Genomic DNA, 21467 nt, shown 5'->3' on the forward strand with positions numbered 1-21467 from the left:
GAGCCTGTGAGAGGCCTGTATGCACATGAAACACAAGCAAAATGAGATTGTTTTGGCTTTTTGAGGAAAAATAACATAATAGTTACTAAAACATTGTAGTAAATAACCAAAGGTGTTACACTATAGAAGTTTAATCTAGAACAATTATCTACCCTTTACTGAAACAAATAGAAAGGGAGGTTTTCTTAAAGTTTATCTAAAACAATGAAGTTGAATAAAACTATACAATTACCTGAACTCTTTGAGAATTATCTGAATTCTTTGAGAATACATTTTTGGGCACTTGTGGATTGCTTAGAAATACAATATTGAAAGAAAAGTTTATCTTACTTTATTACACTCAATTTTTTTTCACCATTGAATTGATATCTTTTGCTTTGAAGATAGTCCTAAGTTTATTGTTATTTGACCATTTACCATGTATCCCAGAGATTCTCAAATAAAACTACCAAATATCCAAGCATTCAATAAATACTAGTACACCCAACATATAAGTCCAGAAAGAAAAATCACATAATTCAAGTTATTGCAAATAAATAGCTAGCTATAACTTCTATAACTTTATAAATATTTAAACAAAATTCTGCTATGTATAGGTTAGCCTCCTAAATATACAACTAAACTAACAAAACCATTGTCTAAAAGTCAGAAAATAGTTCAGAAAGACAAGTTTATTTTTGGGAAGTTAGACTCCTACACCATTTGCTTTTAGGGCAAACTCAAAGTACATTATCCACTACCTCCCAAAACTCTGTGCTAGCTATTACTCTTTGGTTAGTTAATGAGTTATAGACTTAAAGCTACTTAAAAAAAATAAAAATCCAAATACAGAAGTATCTCAGTGAGAAAATGTGCACATGCTCCCCAATGCAAAGGTCACAGAAATCAGTAAGCCCTCCTGAAATCCTTTCTGTTCTCACAAAGCAAGTGCTGCCTCCCCTTGCCCAGAGTCACACCTCAGAGAAGAGCCTTTCCTCTCTGTGAGGAAACACAGCTAAAAATGCAAAATCACTTTTCAGCAACAAGTCTGTGAGGATATCTATCCTTCTGCTGGAAAACAGAATTGGGCTGTCAAGTGAAAGCATGGAAGTCATGGATTTACAGGCAGGAGCGACTGTTCCTTTACAGAAAGGAGCTACTGTTCCTTAGTACAGCAGGCAGTTTTCCAAAGCTGCATGGCATTCTATTCCAAAGCAAAGAGGGAAAAGGAAAGACCAGGACATATGCCTGGTCCTTCCTTTAAACATCCTGGCAAATATTGACAGGTGTACCAGAAATATTAAAACCAGGCTACATGTCACAGAGCTCCAGCCACGTGGTAATTATTTGGCTTTTTTGGTCCCTTCCAGTACAACCGGCTTTAAAGTGTTCTCAACCTGCTTTTTATGTTTTTTGGAGACTTTTTTAAAGAAAGTTACCAATTATATCACTTGAACACTCCCACTACTGTGATTCACGAAATCAAAAGTATTCCTGTGTAGGACCAAACTCCAGTTGAGAGATTGGCACCAACACCTCCCACCTCATTTCAGAGCTGTGCAGGTCCCATTCTGTGCTTGGCACTGCCGTGAGCAGGGTGCACTGCAGGGGGGCATGGCTAAATGTGACTTTTCAAAGATTGTGCCACATTGAATGTTACGTGTAAAAGATTTAATATTAACCCAGAATGCCCATTTAGATAGCTTTGATTGCCAAGTAGCAAAGCTACTGCAATTACAACATGCTGGGACAGATTCAAAGTTCACAAAGCTTAACAAGCTCTAGGCAGAGCTCTGATATTTCTTTAATGTCTTGCTCTGATAAGACAAACAAACAAAATGTTGATAAAACATGTAATTGCCAACAGAAGAAAGAAACCATTTTTACTTGATTGACATCAGTGGAATTCTTCCTTTCCCATTTACAATACTTCACTAAGACATCTCAGAGCACTCCTACAGAATCTCCTGGTCAATCAGATGAGGTACTTCGGTAAACATTTTAAAACACCTTTCTATTACACATTTCCTTTAGTACAAGACAGATGTGAGAAAGAGAATGGAGGGAGTGGTGGCAGGGAAGAAAGGAATAAAGACATTTTTACCACTTGCCATTCTACTGGTAAGGGACTCCCAAAATGCTTTTATATAAATGCACCATCACAGGTGTCACATGAGTCACTTGACATTAACATCCATTGTGAACCTGAAAACCAATGATTTTTAAGACAGTTTTTTTTTTGTTTATTAGTTGCAGATTTTTTTAGTGTTTCTGACTATATGCAAGTGTTCATAACAGTCTAATTAATCTAATTGCAGCAAGGGTTCTTTGTGAAGTGTTTTTTTTTGTTTTTTTGGTTTTTTTTGCTTTAAACAGAATAACAGCATGCTTTTATATTTACCTATTGCACAATTAATTGCTTTTTAATTATACTTCCTATTACAGTAATTCTACTATTAGAACAAATAGGTCCAGAGAACCCATTTTAATCTGTTGGCTCAAGGACTCTCAGAACAAAATAATAATAATTTAAAAAACCCCACCAAAACTCCAATTAAACCATTACATAGAAATATACAGAAAAAGCCTGGAAGAGTTCATGAGTAAACAACACTTGTTTAAAAAACACCTCTGTAATAAAGTACAGTACAGTATACAGATGCCATACCATAATATCTCCAGATGGAGCTGTTACAGACAATGATAATGCCTTTAAAATGCTTATTATGAGCTCTTTGTCTTTTGAAATCATGGTTTAAAAAAAATCTTCAGAGGCGATTTAAAGCACAAAAACTACTTTTAAGATTCTACCAAAAAGTTGATTTATAATCAGTAAAAAAAAAAAAGAATGAACATCACATCTGAGCAAGCAGCCATCACATCCCTACTGCTGCTCCCAGGTTAGCACAGTAACCTCCAGCCTGTGTTCCCAGAGTTATTCCATCTGCTCCAACACTACAGGCTGATGAAGGCTGGAGTATTCCTCCCTTTGTATTTCAGTGAGAATGTTAACATTCCTACAACAGTTTTATAGAAGCAACAGAATTAAAATACTATCATTTAATAACAGATTTCTGTTATTAAATCAGCCTTCTAAAAATATAAAAATATTTGATATTGTGAAAGTGTCTTTCAATCATACTTCAATTTTCAGTTTTAATAAGGAGTACCTAATTAGAACCATCACTTTAGAACTATGACTTTCTGCTCATTTCACGTAAATAGACAAACAGTTAAAAACATATTTACTAAGATTAAATAGAATTGAATAGCAAAAACATACAATCTGACAATGTTGTCATGTGCTCTTTTAAAGAGTGCATAGGACATATTTCTGCAGCAGTCAATACAGTAATTCTTGTGATGCAATCTCAGTCAAAGGTGTAAACATTCCTAATTGTAGTTTCTTGGAAACTTTTGGTTCTTTCAAGTTTTTATTAGCAAGTTGCACTGGGCATTCCCCTGACATTTCCCCCCCCATCAGTTGCAGACAGCATCACCCTCCACCTGTAACCCCTCTGGCTGTTCAGAACTACTCTTCAGCATTTCTTCAATAGATGCAGGGCAGTCATCCTTCCCTGGCAGTGCACAGTGACACTTCCCACATGCCAGTGCTAGCAAGGCCCCCAGTGCATGATCTCGAGAAGCAGGTTGATGAGGAAGTCTGCTATGCCTTAATGGGATTTCCTGCAGGTTTGGGATCATAACCATATAGAAAAGTAGCTGCTATTACAAGGATGGCTCCGAGGAAAAAGACACTGAATAGAACAGGGATGAAAAAAAAAGTTTGTTTTAGTTGATGCAAATTTATTTATGCAATACAATCAAAAGAAAGAACATTTTTCCACGAGGAAAACAGAAAGATAAATTATATTTGTCCAATTGATAAAGACCAAAATAATTTGTATGCATTTCTTTTAGGGGGATGCACAAAGCTTTTGAGGTAAGAAACTTGTAACTGCAAATTCGTGTATCATTATACTAACATATTCTGAAAATTAAAACTACACTTTCATGGAATTTCCAAAAGCAATCAGATCAATCCTTTTCCCCTTAAACTTTTACCTAAAGATTTATGCAAAATGGAATCAGGGGCTGAAGAAAAGCAGTTTCTGTGGTTACCCACCCATTCTTATACTACATACATCATGTTGTTGGAGCTGTGTTTGCTTTGAAGTCCAAAGCTTATGTCAAAATAAATTACTGCTGCCCAAGAACCAGTTTGCAAGTCAGTATAATCTAATTTTTGTCAGATACAGAAAGATCTGTCTTATGACAACACAATAAAGGCATCTTTTCTATTGTGACATTTTGGTCTTTCAAGTTTTTTTGATAGTTAAAGTCTGATACCAAATAACCAAAGCTAGGAGACAATCAGTACATATTTTAGAAAAGAATCTCCTCACAGACATGACATCATCAACAATTTCATCTTCTGAAGCAAATGCTAAAAAAACTGTGGCATATGATATGATAATCCTTCAGAGAATACATTCAACCTGTTTTGAGACATGGCCCCTTGCAATACATTCAAGCATTTAAGTACTTTACATCGATTACCCCATCAAAACTGTTGATGTGACAGAAAAAATTGCAGTTTCAGTTCAAATGCATTGTTAGCATAAGCAAGGTACTAAAGATTAAGTTTGATTAACTCAAGTTAGTCAAGTTTTATTAAATAGGATCGCCTCAAGTTCTACCTACTGCTACTTGGCTGTATTTAATTTTCAACATGTTTGCAGAAGCTGTTAAGTTACTTATTAATTTTCCATTTGAGTACACAGAAATTCTTAAAGCACTTTCTACATTTGTTTTAATTGGAAAATATAATCTACTTATAATTTAAGTTCAATGTCCTCCACTTTTTAAGACTAAACAGCTATTCAATTTCCTTTTTTGAATGCTTAAGTCCTGATAATACAGAATCACAGAATGGGTAAGGATAAAAGGGACCGCAGTATTGCAAATATATATTTTTAGATAAAAAGATGTTTCTTTGTACCAGATACAAAAGTCATAAATATTATTCAAAATATTCTTGTGTTATGAGTACATGTAACATATGCAAGGAGTGTTGGTCAGTCATAAGTAAAATCCTATTCCTACACCTGGAAGTGGGATTATTAATTCTACACTCCATATAGGAACATGCACTGCCAAGACAAGCGGTGTTCTCAACCTACCCATGTACAAAGCCTGTGGCACACAGAGCCACCAGTGTCCGATCCCCAAAGCATCAGGACAGTGTACAGGGCCTAGAAAAATGGAGCAAGGATTTCTTTTTCTTTCTTGGCTGTTCTAACTACAAGATATTGCATTGCCTTTAGAAAAGGCTTTGCCTTTGGGCTTCTGCTTGCCCTTGGGCAACTCAGTGCTGCAGCGTCACTTCCATGGGTGCGTGACTGCAGTCACCTGTGTTAGAGCCTGTGCTGCGGGCGATGAAAGGCAGCACAGAGGCGATGCCCCTGTGCCGGCCCCGCAGCGCGGGACACGGAGCAGCCGCAGCCCCTGGTCCCGGGCCCGCAGCGCGGGACACGGAGCAGCCGCAGCCCGGGCCAGGGGCGCGGTGCCCGCAGGGGGCGCGCCCGGCCCGAAGAGCGGCCCCGGGCAGCGGCAGCAGCCGCAGGGAGCGCGGCCCCCGAGCCGCGGGGCCCCGGGCCAGCGGCTGCTCACCCGCCTGAGAAGCTCACTGTTAGCTACGGGATGAGGCTAAACCTTGATGTGCAAGACATTCCGAAGTGCGGCTTGGATGGGATTTCTCTTTTATTTATTTTCGCAGTTATATCTGGTAAGCAGTAAATTTTCAACTGTTTTTTTTTTTTTTTTTTTTTTTTTTAGTAAACATGGAAAATAATTCTTACCTTGTAGGGACAAAATCTTGCAGCCAGAAATAGGAGATCAATGTTGACAGTATAATGGAGAGAGAAGTTGCAAATCCCTTTAAAATGTTGTCGGCGTATTTTATAACAGCAGCAATCACCAACCCTCCAAGTGCCTGGAAAAACAGCAAGGTTTGGATTCACAAACTGATAATTTGACTGAGAGCATCTGTTTTGACACCATGCACCTACTTTAGGAAAAGCTTTTGTCTGTGTTGAGGAGCAATACATTTATTTTATATTAGGAATATATACAGTTGACAATAAATATTGGAGGAGTAGTTCTTTCCCCATTAAAGAAATTGTTGATCACATTACCACAATTAAATGAGTGGAAATGCTTGTACTGTACATTTTTAGTCACATGGGGAAGGGCATATAGAGAGATAAATTTAAACATCACAAAATAAATAATGCTTACATGCTTTTAATTTGCACAATACTTAATCACATACTTGCTACATACTTCCAGATTTTCATTCAGAGTATGATAATAATGATAAATCAGACTTTCAACTGTAGAATTCTCAGCACCTTCAAGGACACCCATTAGTTTCCACAGTTATTTATAAAAGAGTAAATCCCTGAGTGCCTTCACAGAAACATGGAACACGAGGTCTCACCTGTAGAACAACCACCACCCAAGTAAGTTTATTGTATCCTTGAAAAAATCCATTCTTTGACAGTTGTTCTCCATCATAAATGTAAACACCCATCAGTCCAAATATGCTACCAAAAAACCCTGAAAGTACAAGATTGGTTTAAAAGCTTCAGGTGAAAAACATGCAAACAGGTTCCTTGTCCTTAAAGGCTGCTCATGCATTTCAGATTTTAAAATTGGACCGTCACTTGCAATACCATCACATCCAAATGCAATCAGCTTGCTGTTCTCTTTTAAAAGCTATTCTCCACATCTGAAAAAAGTTTTGATTGTTTCCATAAAGATATCCTTATATACTTATCTTCCATTGCTTTCTACTGGAATGGAGAGATTTTTGTTTATGGCATATAGCAAAATTCACTTAAATGCAATTTCAGTTTTCCTGAAACTAGTAATGACTGAAGGCTGAAGTCACCCTGTATGACCTGGAGAGAAAAACAGGGAAAACTCTCAGTGGAATAGAAGGTCTCTGGCACAGCAGGAGCAGCAATTAGCAGTTTGCCAATTCAGACAAGGATCTTTGAAATGGGATTCTCCTGAGCCAGTCTCAAACACAATGAATTTTTACTAGTAAAGACATAATGTCAAAAGCTGAATCTGAGGTGAGACTGTGGAGTTTTTAATTTGGTGAGTCCATTGTTCTTCTATCAAATGGGAAGCTTTTCCTAATTCCTCGAGCATGACAGCAGCTACTCTGTGATTATGTCTGCTATAGTCCTGAGCATGAAAGGGGCAACACTTTTTTCTATTCCTTCTCTGAGAAAAGGTTATTTTCATCATATTTCTCAGCATCTGAAAAAGCCAGAATTGTTTTGAACAAAATAACAACTTCTGTTTGACAAGAAATAATTCTTTTTGTAGGCAAAACTAAAAACATAGTTATCATTCAGATTAAACCATTTACTTGTCATTTCCAATTAATCTGTTAAGATAAAGAAGTATAATAAACTATTCATACATCCTTATTATAGTATTGGTGTGCATTAAAAACTGATTTTTAAAACAATCCTAATTTATTTTCCCATTATTTTCTACACTTTTATAATTCTCTATGGATAGGAAAATGAAAACCTGGTTGGACATGCAGGTTTTTTGCTTGTGTTTTAAGAAAAGCTCTACTTCAGAGCTCTTGCTTATGAATGTCTGGCTAACACTTATGATCATATAAAAATGTTTGAATGTATTCAAAATTAACTTCTGCTTTTTTAACTGAAACCATTTATAATTAAAATACAGTAGTAAGAAAGTAAAGGAAAAAAAAGATGGCTTATTGACCAACTAACTAATTACAAAAGAAGCCACACCATCTCCTGTTCTTACAGTACTGTGCTACATTCTACCACTCTCCACACAGCTCTGATCCACCAAATCATCTCATGACTTAACTTTACACTGTGGATTTGATCCCTAGTCCATCCTAAGGCACTGGGAAGGTCAAATTCTGCTCAGTGCACTCATTCAAATGTGCCATAAATAGATTTTGCCTACAAAAGGTAGGTGAAGACTAGAGTGGTTAATGTATGTTAATATAGGTGATGTGAATATAATGTGATGCATGCTGATAGGTGCACTGTAGGTACAGCTGTACAAATAGTTAAGATGAACTGGTATTTTCCATATGCCTCTCCTCAATGATTATGCACACAAAAGAAAATTACCTTTGCTACTGAAATAACAGTAAATAATTACCTCCACTTTGTTCACAAACAAAGCAGATTTTATAGCTTGCACTTTTAATACAAAAAGCTGCCTACCCAGACATGAGAGGAAAAAATACATTAATCTTAAAACATCTCAAAACACTAACTTGGAAATGTATTTCGTTTTAATATTCCTACATTCTCTAAAAAATAGTAAAAAAAAATTCAATTAACAGTTTCTGCACAAATGTACAGTTATTATATTAACAAAGTAAATCAAGAACTAGACTGAAATCAGAAAGAAATGCCTATAATTCCCTCTAGCAGAGTTTGAATTTTGATTTTAAAATAACTTATATGTAGCATACTAAAATGTTGGTGGTATTTTTTATTTATACATTTATTTTGCACAATTGTCTTAATGCTTCAGAATGCAGTATCTCTAACAGATGATTAAAATTAAACTTACCAAGCTGAATGTTTCTGATCCACACAGACTGCTTAGTTTCTTTTAAAATTTTCTCAAAATAAACTCCAGCAAATCCACTAGAAAAGCATGCTATGAGAACTGCAATCAGGCCTACAAACTGTGATCCTGCTGAGTGCTCCTTAGCAGGTGTTGCTTGAGAGTCTGAAGGCCACTGGATTTAAAAATAAATACATAAAACTCACTGATGAAATCAAGTCATGAGTATCTACAAAATGCAAATTTGTTTTCCACAGACAGTAACAGTTACTAAATACAGACAATCACATACTTGAAAAATTTTGTATTTTGCACTACAAATACCTTTAAAAGACTGCAAAGCTGTAATTATTTTCCTATGTATTTGTAAGGAGTAAAATTGTGCCTGAACTGGGAGAATATTCATCAATTTAAACAGCTGCAGGATTTATATTTTATAAGCAAGAACTGTTTGTGAATCCCAGTATGACTTATCATGGTCATTCTCTGCCACCAACTTGTGCCACCCAACAGTTGTTCACCTTACAAATATAAGCACAGTTAGGAAATGACTTACATCAATTGTCTTTAAGATAGGATGAATTGTGTTTTTCATGTGCCCCTCTTTGGTGATTGTGCAGACCAGTTAAATCTTGCAATGTGTCTAACTAATAAAATGCAATGCCATGGACAAAAACTTTCTGAGGAGTCTGTTAAATACTGTCAGAGTATTTTGTTATCATTTTTCATTACTGCATTTAATCACTGTATCTTTTTCCAAATTCTTAAATTTTAGAATAAAGTATTTCCAGGTATACTAAAATCTGCTAAAAATTCTTAGAATTTTTATCCTCTTATCCTACGAACCTGCCCTCTGAAAACTATCAACTCTGATACCTGCACTATTGAGAACTGGGGCCAATTTAGCTTTTTAAAATAAGTCTAAAGTAAATTTGCCATGCTGAATCCATATGACAAAGTGAACACAGCCTGCACTGGTAGACACGATCTCTGAATTCCTAATGCCTGAAGAAACGTGCTAATAAAATTGCTATCATTATTACTTGCAGGTTGCTCCAGAGGCCCTGTCACATTCTATAGTAGAGCACTGGGTTGCAAAAGAGGTGTTATCTTCTGCCTTTGAACCACTTCTGGTGTCCTCCAGACCTGGCCAGCTGTGATTCGTAGCTCCTGACTATACTCTGGGGCTCGTGTGCAGCTGGTAGAATCAGAAAGCTGGATAATCAGTATAGAAATTCATGCTTCTTGAATAAACACATTAAAACTCCACAAATCACCTGCAAATATTTACCTGCACAAATGCCACTCCTGTCATCAATATTACTAGTGACAGCCACTGGTATACACCCAGTTTCTTGCTCAACATGGACACAGAAAACAATGCTGTGGTGAGAATTTTCAGTTGATATGTAACCTAGAAGAACCAGAACAGTTACTGCTACTATGCCACAATTCATGGGTTTTCTTGTTTCTTCTTTTTTTTTTAAACTTACAGAGAAATCCAAATATGCAATACCTGGTATGTGGCTGCATCTAGGTTTGACAATGCTACATATAGCAAGTTGTTCTGAAGAGTGTAAATTCCTGAAGGAATAGCAAGTTTAAGGGTTTCCATGGGTTTGTTAAGGATTTCATCATGTAGCACTCTGTTCAGAGTCCGTAAATTGCATTCTACCCAAAGAAACAGTAAAAGAAATAGACATTCACTAAAAGGAAAGGAGTGGAAAAAAGACAAACAGCAATGTTCTGTTCTTAAATTGTTGCCTCTTTTTATAGCTATCACTACACCAAGACCTGAAAATACCATCTATGTTTGTTTCACTTTCATAGGCCTTGTATATTTCCTTATGGAAATATGGCTGCAAGTGTCTTCCTGCAGCCTGGAATATCAGAATGAAAACAATTATTCAAAATACTTTGAGTTAAACTTATTCAAATTCTATCAAACACTTAAGATAATACATCAAAGAGTACCACCTAAAAAGTGCACATTTAGAATCCTACAGAGTCATCAATATTTATGAACAGGCAATGACATTTTTAAGCTGTTGAAAATCAAACAGAAACCAGATACATTCAGTTTTAAATATACAAAATAAAAACTAGAGTAAATGTGAATATAGTTTTCTTTTTTTAGGCTTAAACTATGATTCTTCCTGTAACAATGAAATTGCTTCTTCCCTTCTGCATCTGCTGTTTATCACTGGTTTCTAAATTATCATTCATCCTTTGGACACACTTAAAGCTTTTCATTTTTTCCTACTTTTACATACAGATTTCTTAAAATGCCTGAGAAAACACAAACTTTGAGATGTTAACATAAAATTCATTCCTGCCCTCCTCAGTATCCATTCTCTCAAGCAAATATGCAGTATGATTATTGTCTTTCCAAGACTATTTCTTACACAAGAAGGGAAATGCTTTGTTGTATGCCTGTACTCACATGGCTGCTTTGCAGTTGCCACTACAATACAGCACATTGATTAGGAAAATTACTTGGTGCAAAATTTGACACATACTGCTGTCTTTGTAGACTAATAGAACACAGGCCAAAATCTTCAGAAGTTCAGCAATAACTACTGCAGTAGAGGACAAGTAACGCGGTCCTTCTTCTTTCAGCGTCCGAGAATAGCGCATGGTCAGCACTAAACTTGTGGTCTGAAAAACCAGGATGCCCAAGGAAAGGTACTTCAAATTGGCAGACATTTCTTGACCTTTTCCTTTCTGAAACAGAAAAAAAGAAACAAACCCAAAGGTAATATTGCAGATATTGGGAATCACTGGTTTGTTTATGTAGGTGAAGGCTCAGAAGGTATTTTCAGGGTGATGGTGTTTTCTGCTGGGGTACAGCAGAATGCCCTGTGCTCCTGCTGCAGTGAGCTGTTCCCACACTGAAGAGATTTTCCCACTCTTCCAGCTCTCCCAAGGCTGTCAGGTTGCAGCCTCTGCCTTGCCAGGTGGCACCGGGCCTGCAAAAGAAGGGTGAGGTTGGGCTGCTTTAAATGAGAATGAGAGGTATGCCTGACTGAAGGGAGAGTTGTGGGAAAGCAGAGTTGGAGAGGAAGACATGGGATGGAGAAGCTTTAGGGGAGGCAGCACTAAACCTGTCCTGCTGATCATCCTGCCCAGAAAAAAATTCATTGAATATAGATGACTAGGTCACTGTAACTGCTTTCTCAGGCTGCGCTGACTACCACAAACTTCATGTTGGTACAGCTGTACCATCCTCATCTCTACCAGGAACTTTCACCACGTTGATGCAGTTTTCTTTGCAATGTGTCACCAGTTTAAAGGATTAACTTATTGCAGAAGACTAATAGAGACAGTATTTTTCATTTTGCAACCACAATATATGACAAGGTGATTTAAAAAAAGCTTGCTGCTACTCAGACTATGACATGATTTTTGCTATGCTTCATATAAAGAAATTTCATACACAGAAACTAATGCTTTCTATAAAAGATTATCTTCTACTCCCTTCATTGCCCATTTACTCAAAAACAGAGCCATTTTTAATAATGTCAAATTAAATCAAATCAATAACTAGAAGTTTACAACTATGTTTACAAGCAAAAGAAGAGTAACAAGCCAAGATAATGTATGTGGTTCTCAATTTCAGAAGTCAAGACGCAGCCCAGCTGCTGGGTGCATATGGCAGAGCTGTCCTCGTGTTTTACACCTGCAGGCACACAACTTCTGACTCATTAACTACACAGCTTTGTCCACACTGCTCAAGGATGTGCTGGTACCTCTAAGTATTTATGGCTAGAACTGAAGCAGTTTCTTGCTAACTGCATTTCTCTAGCTCAAGATGCATTTCATTGCTGGTTTTGTAGACATTTGGAGAGCTAAACTCTTCAAATATTTCTGATTATTTTATATTTATAAATATAAATATAAATAAATATAAATATATATTTATATTTATAATATTTTGTCCTTACCTTGTCTCTAAGCATTTATAGATTTTCTCCAGTCAAATATTCAAAGTTAAATTATTACCTGTACAACGCTGACACTTAAAAGACATTGCAGTAACCTGCACACAGGAGTGAATTATCAACAGCCACAAAGATATGAAGTACACATTTGTATCCTATGCAATAAAATTATTTGTCTTAAAAAATCATGCCTTTGTAAAAATATTTGTAAAAGCATACTGGCAAATAACGAGGAAAAAGATGCCAGGATGCTGAAACAAAGGAAGAAACACACAAGGTTTCATTAAGGAATCTTAATAAGAGATACTTTTACATGAACTATAATCTCATTTAACAAATACTAAAGATGCAACTGCACTGGAGCAGTATGAATCAAACAGAAATATAAACTATGAAGGAGAAGAAAGCTGCAGACAATACTCAAGATTTGCTGTTTTCCACTGGTTCTGGTGAAATAATCCATTACATGAGGGTGTTAACTGTGGAATTATGCATCCTAAACAACAAAACTGAGATGATCTGATAGTTGAAGAACAACAACCCTGATGCGTAAATTTGCTACAGCTGAGAACAAGTAGGAGAAAAAGAGCAGTTCCTGCAAAGTGATGAAGGAGTGACATGCACATTCAGAGACCATGCTTTCTGGAGAAGTACCAGCAACACAGACACAGGAAAAAGAAGGTAAAGAAAAAAAAAAACAACTGAGAGAAAATACAGAACTGAATGTCACTAAAAGGCTTGCCTATGATACGAGAGAAAACTGACATTTATGTGAGCCAACTTGAACAAACAATTTCTTTCACTGTTCCCATCTACCTCATTTTTTAGTATTCAGACTTGAAAAACTGGAAATAGAGCAATATATTGTTAAGACAAAAATTTCATGAAAGCACACATACAGATAAGTCCTTAGAACTTTAAACTGTAGGTTTTTAAACTTGTTTTTGGTTGGTTTTGTTTGTTTGTTTTTAGTTTTCAAAATGCTTCTAAACACACATATCCCTCCTGACTCAAACCCAAATTTCTGCATTCTGTCAGCCTGTGAAATGACAAAGGGGTTTACAAATGTTAAAAATCATCAGATATCAATTCTGGAACCTTCAAAACAGGCAGTAATATTAAAAATGATGTTCACATTAATTTCTTTGTAAAATACAACCACCTATTTATGAAGCAGCTTAAAATGTAATTTTAAAAGTAAATCACAAGTATGCTAATGAGCAAGTAGCAGAGCATTCAGCATGAAAATACACCAAGAAGCACAAGCACAACACTTTGATAAGCCCATAAACAAAGCCATAAGAATCCATACCACATCATTATATTTAACTTCTGTCTTCTCTTCCTTGGAAGTCATGATAGAAAAAGGGAACTTTCCCCAGTGAATCTCAAAAAGGCACCAGCAGCAGGAAATACTTCCTGCTAATGCAAGGAAATCACTAATGCATCTCAGAGTTCCAAAAGTGCACATGGAAGGGAACCTAAGTGTCCAGCATGAGATAGCTGAAATAAGGGTACTTTTAAAAAGTTGTCCTGTCAGTGGTGAACAAGACAGGCTTGTAGACAGCAAGTGTGTGAAGTTTCATGCTGTACTTACAAGCTGGTTCACCGAGCAGGAACTAGAGTTCTGAAATGTACACATGCCAATAATATAATCACTCCTAAGCACACAGAACACCTCACCAGCTCTCCTGGTCCCTTCTCTTTAAAAAGAGAAGCTTATTAGCTCACAGACCTCTCCTGCAAACTGAATAATCCACAAAAGGAGCAAGATATTGAACTTTAAAGAGTTGGGCTGTCTTCAACTGCAGTCTCATAGCACCTTTAGATTTACAGGTGACTATCAGAGGTGTAAGAGCTCATTTGTAGCCATGAGCTCCTGCTACCCTCACAGCAGCAGCCCTCACAGAACAAATGAACTTTTGCCTTCAGTAACAGCCCACACCTGGATTATCTTAAACCAACAATCATATCAAAGTTCCCACTGCATTTCCTGTACAGAGTTACAGCTCAGGTTCCTCACTGGGCTCTGGATGCGCTGCTCAGTACTCTGCAGGATAAATCTGTGTAAAAACTCAGATTTAGGTTTGCTCATTCAAAGACTGGAAGTTGAGTGGTGACATGAACTCTGCCTTCTGAACTGTACCTTACACTGGGGTGTGCCAAGGACCTGCACTTCCCTGACTATAATACTAAACAACTCCTCTCAGGGACTGGGCTCGGTACCTTCTCCTCTGTTATGGTAAAAACATCAGTTCCCTCTGCGTCATCCCTCAGGTGTGCCAGGGACACACCCTGCAGCCACAAGGAAGGCAGCCCACACAGGAGCCAATACACAGGGAGCCAAGGTGGCATTTACAGCCATGCAACATTTGGATTCAATACCCACAGCTGCATAAAATTTGGATACTATGTGAAGAGTTGTTCTCCTTGAAAGGAAAAAGGAGAAGGATGTTGGAAAGGTTCTCAGAACACAAACCAAAGCAAAGCAATCTATACAGGAAGTAATACTGTCAGCTCAAAGTACCATACTGCCCAAAGTCTGAAGAATAACTCTTCAAAAGAAGCAGATTTTTTGAAGAGGAAAATCACATATTTCCAGCTCATAATAATAATTCAAAACTGAATACATTTCTGACTTACAGATTTTCATCTCTCTTTGTAATACCTCCAACTCAGGCTAAAACTTAATATTTTACGTTTTATTTTTAGTTCATCCCTACACTTTCCCTACTCAAATACTGGTAAATTCTAATATTTGCAGATGAAATTAGGCCCTAATCAATTTGACTTAATGAACAGCACACCAAAACTCCTTGATACTAATCAGTGCTTACTACAGAGCAGTAAGATTATGGGACTTTTCTTAACCTTAAGATTTTGTCTTTTAAAGATCTGATGGTATAAACTCCTGAAGTTTTCAGCTGTACAAGTATCTACTGTGGCAAAATCCTGTGCAAAATTAAGGATTAGTCTATGAACCGATTCTATTCTTAACTTTGTAGAAGGACTCAGAATTACAGGGAGTATCAGAGAAACTTATAGGAAAAACTCCAAGCACCCAACATTATCTGAAAAGTAGATGAAAGTCAAGAAAAAAATTAACAGTAAATTCCAGCAAGTCTCACAACAAAAAAGTAAGTTAAATTCACCAAAATATTTGACAAAAATAACCTCTATTGGCAACTATTTCTTTACTCCTCCATACTCCATCACAAGTAACGTTTAATTTAAAAAAAGAAAAATAAACTAACTAGTATCATGCTACAAAACTTCACAGTGATGTCATTACATGAATTAAATTCCTTCCAGCCTAGCTGTGAAATGTTTTTACTGCAGACAGTTTTTTAGAGTAAAAAAGCCAAGTTACAGGAGTTATTTTTCTTAGGTCTTATTCCATTTTATGACTAATCAGTTTAACATTGCACAACCAACAAAAGACATTTGTGTATCAGTTAATACGCAAAGCCCAACACAGAACTAGACAACCAGCCTCTCAAAACTGCCAAAGGCAAAGTTTAAATTTTCTGTGCTACTACACCAAATTCTCCATATGGGTTCTGCTGGAAAACAAACACTGATTGAATCTGCCTCTGTGTCATTCCAGTGGTACATGTATGGACACACTTCCTGAGCGTTTGCTTTGAAGTTAGGATAGGAGAGTAAAGAAGCAGGATGGTGTTCTCATATTTCTCCAATGAAATATGAACCTAGTGCTGACGCCACACCTATACAAATACAATAAGCTGTCAACAAAGGAGAAGCCCAACTGGAAGAGAGAACTCACAGAACCTGAAAAAACTATCTTTATAAAACTTCTTTCTATGCTTTACTTACTTTCTACATGCATTGCCCTCTTCCCTGTGCTGGATAACACAGAACTGACATGTCATTTTCTGCAACACAACTACATTCCTCAGAGAAACTTCTATTCCAAAAATATTCTTTTCTTTTTTTTTTTTTAGTAAATATAGCTTTGTATTTATCAAAAGTGGTGTAAAATACAACATATACTTTAAGTATAGAAATAAATGGAAGAAAGGAACCTCATGAAATGCAGTAAGGCCAAGAACAATGGCCTGGGTGTGGGCTGGGCTAATTCAGGAACAGGCTGCCCAGAGAACTGGAGAAACTCCATTACTCCATAAGTGTTCAAGGCCAGGTTGGATGGGCTTTGAGCCACATGGTCCATGGAAGGTGTCCCTGCTCAGGGCAGGGAGTCAAAAACAGATGACCTTAAAGTTCTCTTCCAACCCAAACCACTCTGTGATTTTATGACAAATATTCCACATGGTACAGAGGCTGCATAGACCTCTCCAAATCTAGTTAAGTGCTGCTGAACTGCATTCTGAAGTAGATTTACAGACACACAAATAATTTAACTGCCATATTTGGACTGCTAAAATTTGACAATACATTTCTTTCTCCCCTCACCACCACAAGATGAAATCTGTCATGTCACTGTAATTATAGTAATGCATGTCCTAAATATTTTGTATACCTCACTTTAAAATGTCACTACTACGTTTTCCATTTTCCTCATACTGTGAACAAGTTTCTTATTTGTTCCCTCCCATAAGCTATCTAAAATTGTCAGCTGTTCCTCCCCAAAAACCTGGCACTTTGCACTAAATCACTGCAAATAACTTCATCATTTTAAAACTTACCTTACTCTTTCTTTTGTTTTCCAGTTTGTTATTCATTTTTCTTGCTGGAGACATAAAGTGCACTAAGTACACTATGAAAAAAAACAAAACTGTGCTTCTCTTGGAGTTTGTACAATTTTTCAGAAGTGTGGCAAAAAGCAAATCCTCTAGCAAAGTCTGTTCCTCACTCTTCAAGCAGAAACTGAGGAACAAAGTTTTTTTTTTATATGAAAGTTTCCTTCAGGCAGTATTTCCAATTTCTCAATTTACATTAAAAAAAAAATCTTTACTGAAAAGAAGTGAAAACAGAACTGCATTCAAATGGTATTTTTGATCACAAGGTGATCAAGTAGAGCACAGTAGATCACTGCAGGACCTTGTTCCTGCAACATCACCTTGCTCCCTAGGCACAAGCGTATCTTGTGTGCTGGTGTTGGCTGGGGTAGAGTTCACTTTCTCCACAGTAGCTGGCAGGGAGATGTGTTTGGGATTTGTGCTGAAAAGTGCTGACAACACAGGGATGTTTTCACTGTTGTTGAGCAGGAATTACACTTTTCTGCCTCCCAGCCCACCAGTGAGGAGGCTGGGAATGCACAAGAAGTTGGGAGGAGCACAGCCAGGAAAGCTGACCTCAAGAGACCACGGGGACATATCCCAGACCATATGGAGTCATGCTCAGTACATAAAGCTGGGAGAAGAAAGGAGGGACGAGGTTCAAAATATGCTGTTTGTCTTCCCATGTCACTGCTCCACATGCTGGAGCCCTGCTTCCCTGGAGATGGCTGAACACCTGCTTTCCCATGGAATGTGGTAAAAGAATTCTTTGGTTTGCTTTGCTTGCATGTGCAGCTTTTGCTTTACCTACTAAACTGCCTATGTCTCAACTCACAGGTTTTCTCGCTTTTACCTTCCTGATTGTCTGCCCCATCCCACCAGGGGCAGTGAGCAAGTGTCTGTGTGGTGCTTAGCTGCCAGCCGGGGTCAAACCACAATGCTTGGCCATTTTAAAACCATGCAGATTGTTTTCAAAACTGGCAAGTGCACCTAGGTTCAGAGCAGTTACACATTAAATGGTAACTGTTAAAGATCAACCAATGATTTCTTCTCAACTTTGCTCCAAAACCTTGGCTTCTGCCAAAGATAGTGGAGAATGTATCAGTAATTCACTGGCCATATATATCACTCAACCAGGAAATTCCACCACTGCCAAGTTGAACAAAGGGAATGCAATTCCATATTAACTATTAACTAAAGTCTCAATTCAGAGAAAGCTATAAACTCCTTGGGACTCAGGCAAGGTTTTCTTACATGACAGAAAACCGTGCAGAAAGGGAACCTGGGTGAGTTGTTTTATGAGCTCCCAAAGGTTTTCCATTTGTTTGTTTCTTTTGTGGGGGAAAAAAATAGCATTCTAATCTATGTATCAGGCAGGAGGATTAAAGCATTGTGAATCTTAAAATGTGGGATCTGTGGCTAAGTGCTCTTTAAGCCCACCACCCTTATCCTTAACGCCAGACCTAAGAATCTAGAGATTATATTTTTTTGGCTGATGAAAATTTGGTTTGATGAATATTATACAAATCACATATTGAGTATAAATATTCTGCATTCTGGAAATTCAGGCCCTCATTAAGCTAAATGTTAACACCAGCATTTTTTTATAAGATGAAGACTTCAACTCTGCCCAGTAGTGTAATAGTTTTATATTGACATAACAGTCATTAAGCCACACTCTGCCTGCCAGCACAGAAATTTGATACAAGCTGCCTGAACTGCATCTCGTTTTCACACAGTACATACACTGTGCTCATTATATAGATCACAGCACAGATAGATCCCAGCAGCCACATCAGCCTCTGCAAGCAAGGAGCCATTCAGGTCTCAGTTTCAGTTCAGACGCCCACCCCTCCTCAAGCTCACGGAGTGCCATGCCATGAACCAAGGGACTGCTGGAATGCAGCTCCTGCAGATGTATCAAGCCAGTGAAGGAGCTTGATTAAAGGTGCTGAAAGACTGAACATTGAATCTAGCAGGGGTTCAGCTGCAGCTTACACTTCTGCTATTTGTGAATTACAAATCAAGTCTGGGTGCTCAAGGCAACACAGTGTGTCAAACACCTCAGTCAAGGTGACCTACTTGGAGTAGAATAACACAAACTAGATCCTCCAGGGAAAATCAATCTGTAGGCATTGCAGCATGCTAGTGATTACAAATAAAATGAGACAACTGAACTGCACTGAACAGATATAAATGTAAGACAAGATTCAGAAATCCAGTGGCAAAATCCTGAACTCCTAACCATCTGACATTATCATGCCAGATCCTGAGAAGCAGAGATGTTAAGGATCTCTCCTCCCCTCCTGAGACACCCTCCATTGATGTGATCCAGCTGTGCAGCCTCCTGAGCTCCAGCAAAGGCACACAGCCTGCACAGGAGCTTCAATACGGTGGGAACTGAAGTAACCAGTGAAGAAGAAGCCCAGGTAGCAAGCGGTTCAAGAACAGTCTGGGAGGAACTGTTTCTAGCAAGCCTGTCCCAAAGATAAGTATGTGTTGTGCTCCCTGAACACTGCCAAAACCAGAACTGGTTTAAGGGGACAAGTGACTTGAATTCCACAGGCAATTGGCACAGATGATCCCTGCTTTTTACTCCTTGTTGCAAACAATAGCATCACCTGAATAAGTAATTAGGCTGTGTAGGCAGCCTGGGGATTGTTGGAGGCAGAGTTACTCCTAATAATACATTGCTCTAAAGAAAGCAAATTTATACTTACTAGAAACAGTCTTGCCCCAAACCAGTATTTTTGCTACACATACTACTTCTACCAACCAGAACATCACGCATCCCGAACCAATGGATACTTATTGCTCAGAACTGTGATTTTCAACCACAAGTTCTTCTCACAATGCCTAACAATGTACAAGGGAATAATGAAGTACAGCTTCCAAAGGGAGAGATTATTGTAAATCTCTTTCTCCACAACTGTTACCTCCCTCAAACTCACCCTGCAGCCTGTAGCTCAACTCAGTGAACACACTGGTAAGTCAAGTGCAGTGCCTATGGAAAGAAGTAACCCCACAGATTTCAAGAAAAGCAGTCCATCACCTAATGTTAATTCCAAGGCCCACTTTGTCATTCTGCACATGAGGTCTTTAAAAAGCAAAGGTTGTCTTAGATACCAATTCTCCTGTGTAGAGACCCAATGAAAAATAAAACTTCCCACTGTGGTGCTCACTCAGATTTAGAAGTGTTTGTTGCATACCTTCTTTATGTCCCAAATAACACACTCCTCTTTGCTCAAAGCTATGTCAGTCTTCTTCACCCAATCATTACCTTAAAATATTTTATCTGGAATCCAAGCCTTCCTTCCTCTGGTTTAAAACACAGTTTATAGTATTTAATAAAACGAAACAACTTTGGGTACCTTCTGATATTTATCTTTTATCTTTCAGTTTATTCCATAATATGCATTATTACATTTGTTATCTCTCTATCCTCTGAATTTCGCTTAATCCATAAGTGTTGAACCTTTAGAGCGTTTCTCATTTCAAAAACTTGGTATAAAATTATGATAACCATGCAAGTACTTGTAAAATGTGCGTTTCTGTGAACTTTACATGCAGCACCACATCACGCATAGTGAGCATCTCCTCAGCACAGCACCAGCAAGGCAGTCACAACCTCAGCAGCACTGACACAGCTCTGGGCAGACCCTGCCCCTTCCCAACTTCACACACGGCCGCTTCCCCACAGCAACTTCAACATCACCCTCTTCTCCCTCTTGCCCAAACCGCTCCATTTCCAGCCATTTCTCTCGGTGTCCCTTAATCCCACGCTTTCTCTCCCCAGCCCTGCTCCCCGCCCCATCCACTAGCCCCAAAGGTTCCCCCCCCGGCCTCCCTCAGGCTCCCCCTCACGGCCAGCCCCGCACCGCTCCGCGGGGGCGGCCCGGCCGGGCTCCGCTCCCACCTGCGCGCCTGCCAGGCGGCCCCGCTCGCCGCTCACCGCCGGCCCAGCTCGGCCCGCTCCGGCTCCCGGTGCTTCCGGGAGCGGCGGTCCCGTCCCGCAAAGGCTCCGGCTGCAGCCGAGCCCCGCCCGCTCGGTTCCCAGGGCCGCGGCTGCAGCGAGAGCCGGGAGCGGCCGGGCGGGCGCGGGGCCGGGGCCCGGCCGTGTGAGGGCAGCGGAGCGGGGCACGGGCGGCTCCCGGACCCCGCGGTCCCCAGAGGGCAGCGGCACGGGCCGGGATGCGCCCAA

General features: G+C 38.7%; 1 protein-coding gene across 1 annotated transcript; it reads right to left on the bottom strand.

The window, feature by feature from the left end:
* Positions 1-1314: 1314 nt before the first annotated feature.
* On the bottom strand, positions 1315-21264 carry SLC35A3 (solute carrier family 35 member A3). Its single transcript, XM_058808515.1, has 8 exons — positions 21183-21264; positions 11145-11349; positions 10142-10296; positions 9917-10039; positions 8629-8800; positions 6482-6600; positions 5841-5974; positions 1315-3737 (listed from the first exon to the last, which is right to left on the bottom strand). The coding sequence occupies exons 2-8, from the start codon at positions 11329-11331 to the stop codon at positions 3647-3649; spliced, it is 981 nt and encodes a 326-aa protein (XP_058664498.1). The 5' UTR covers positions 11332-11349; positions 21183-21264; the 3' UTR covers positions 1315-3646.
* Between the last annotated feature and the right edge of the window lie 203 nt (positions 21265-21467).

This window comes from Ammospiza caudacuta, chromosome 7, assembly GCF_027887145.1.
Source record: "Ammospiza caudacuta isolate bAmmCau1 chromosome 7, bAmmCau1.pri, whole genome shotgun sequence".
Taxonomy (NCBI): Eukaryota; Metazoa; Chordata; class Aves; order Passeriformes; family Passerellidae; genus Ammospiza; species Ammospiza caudacuta.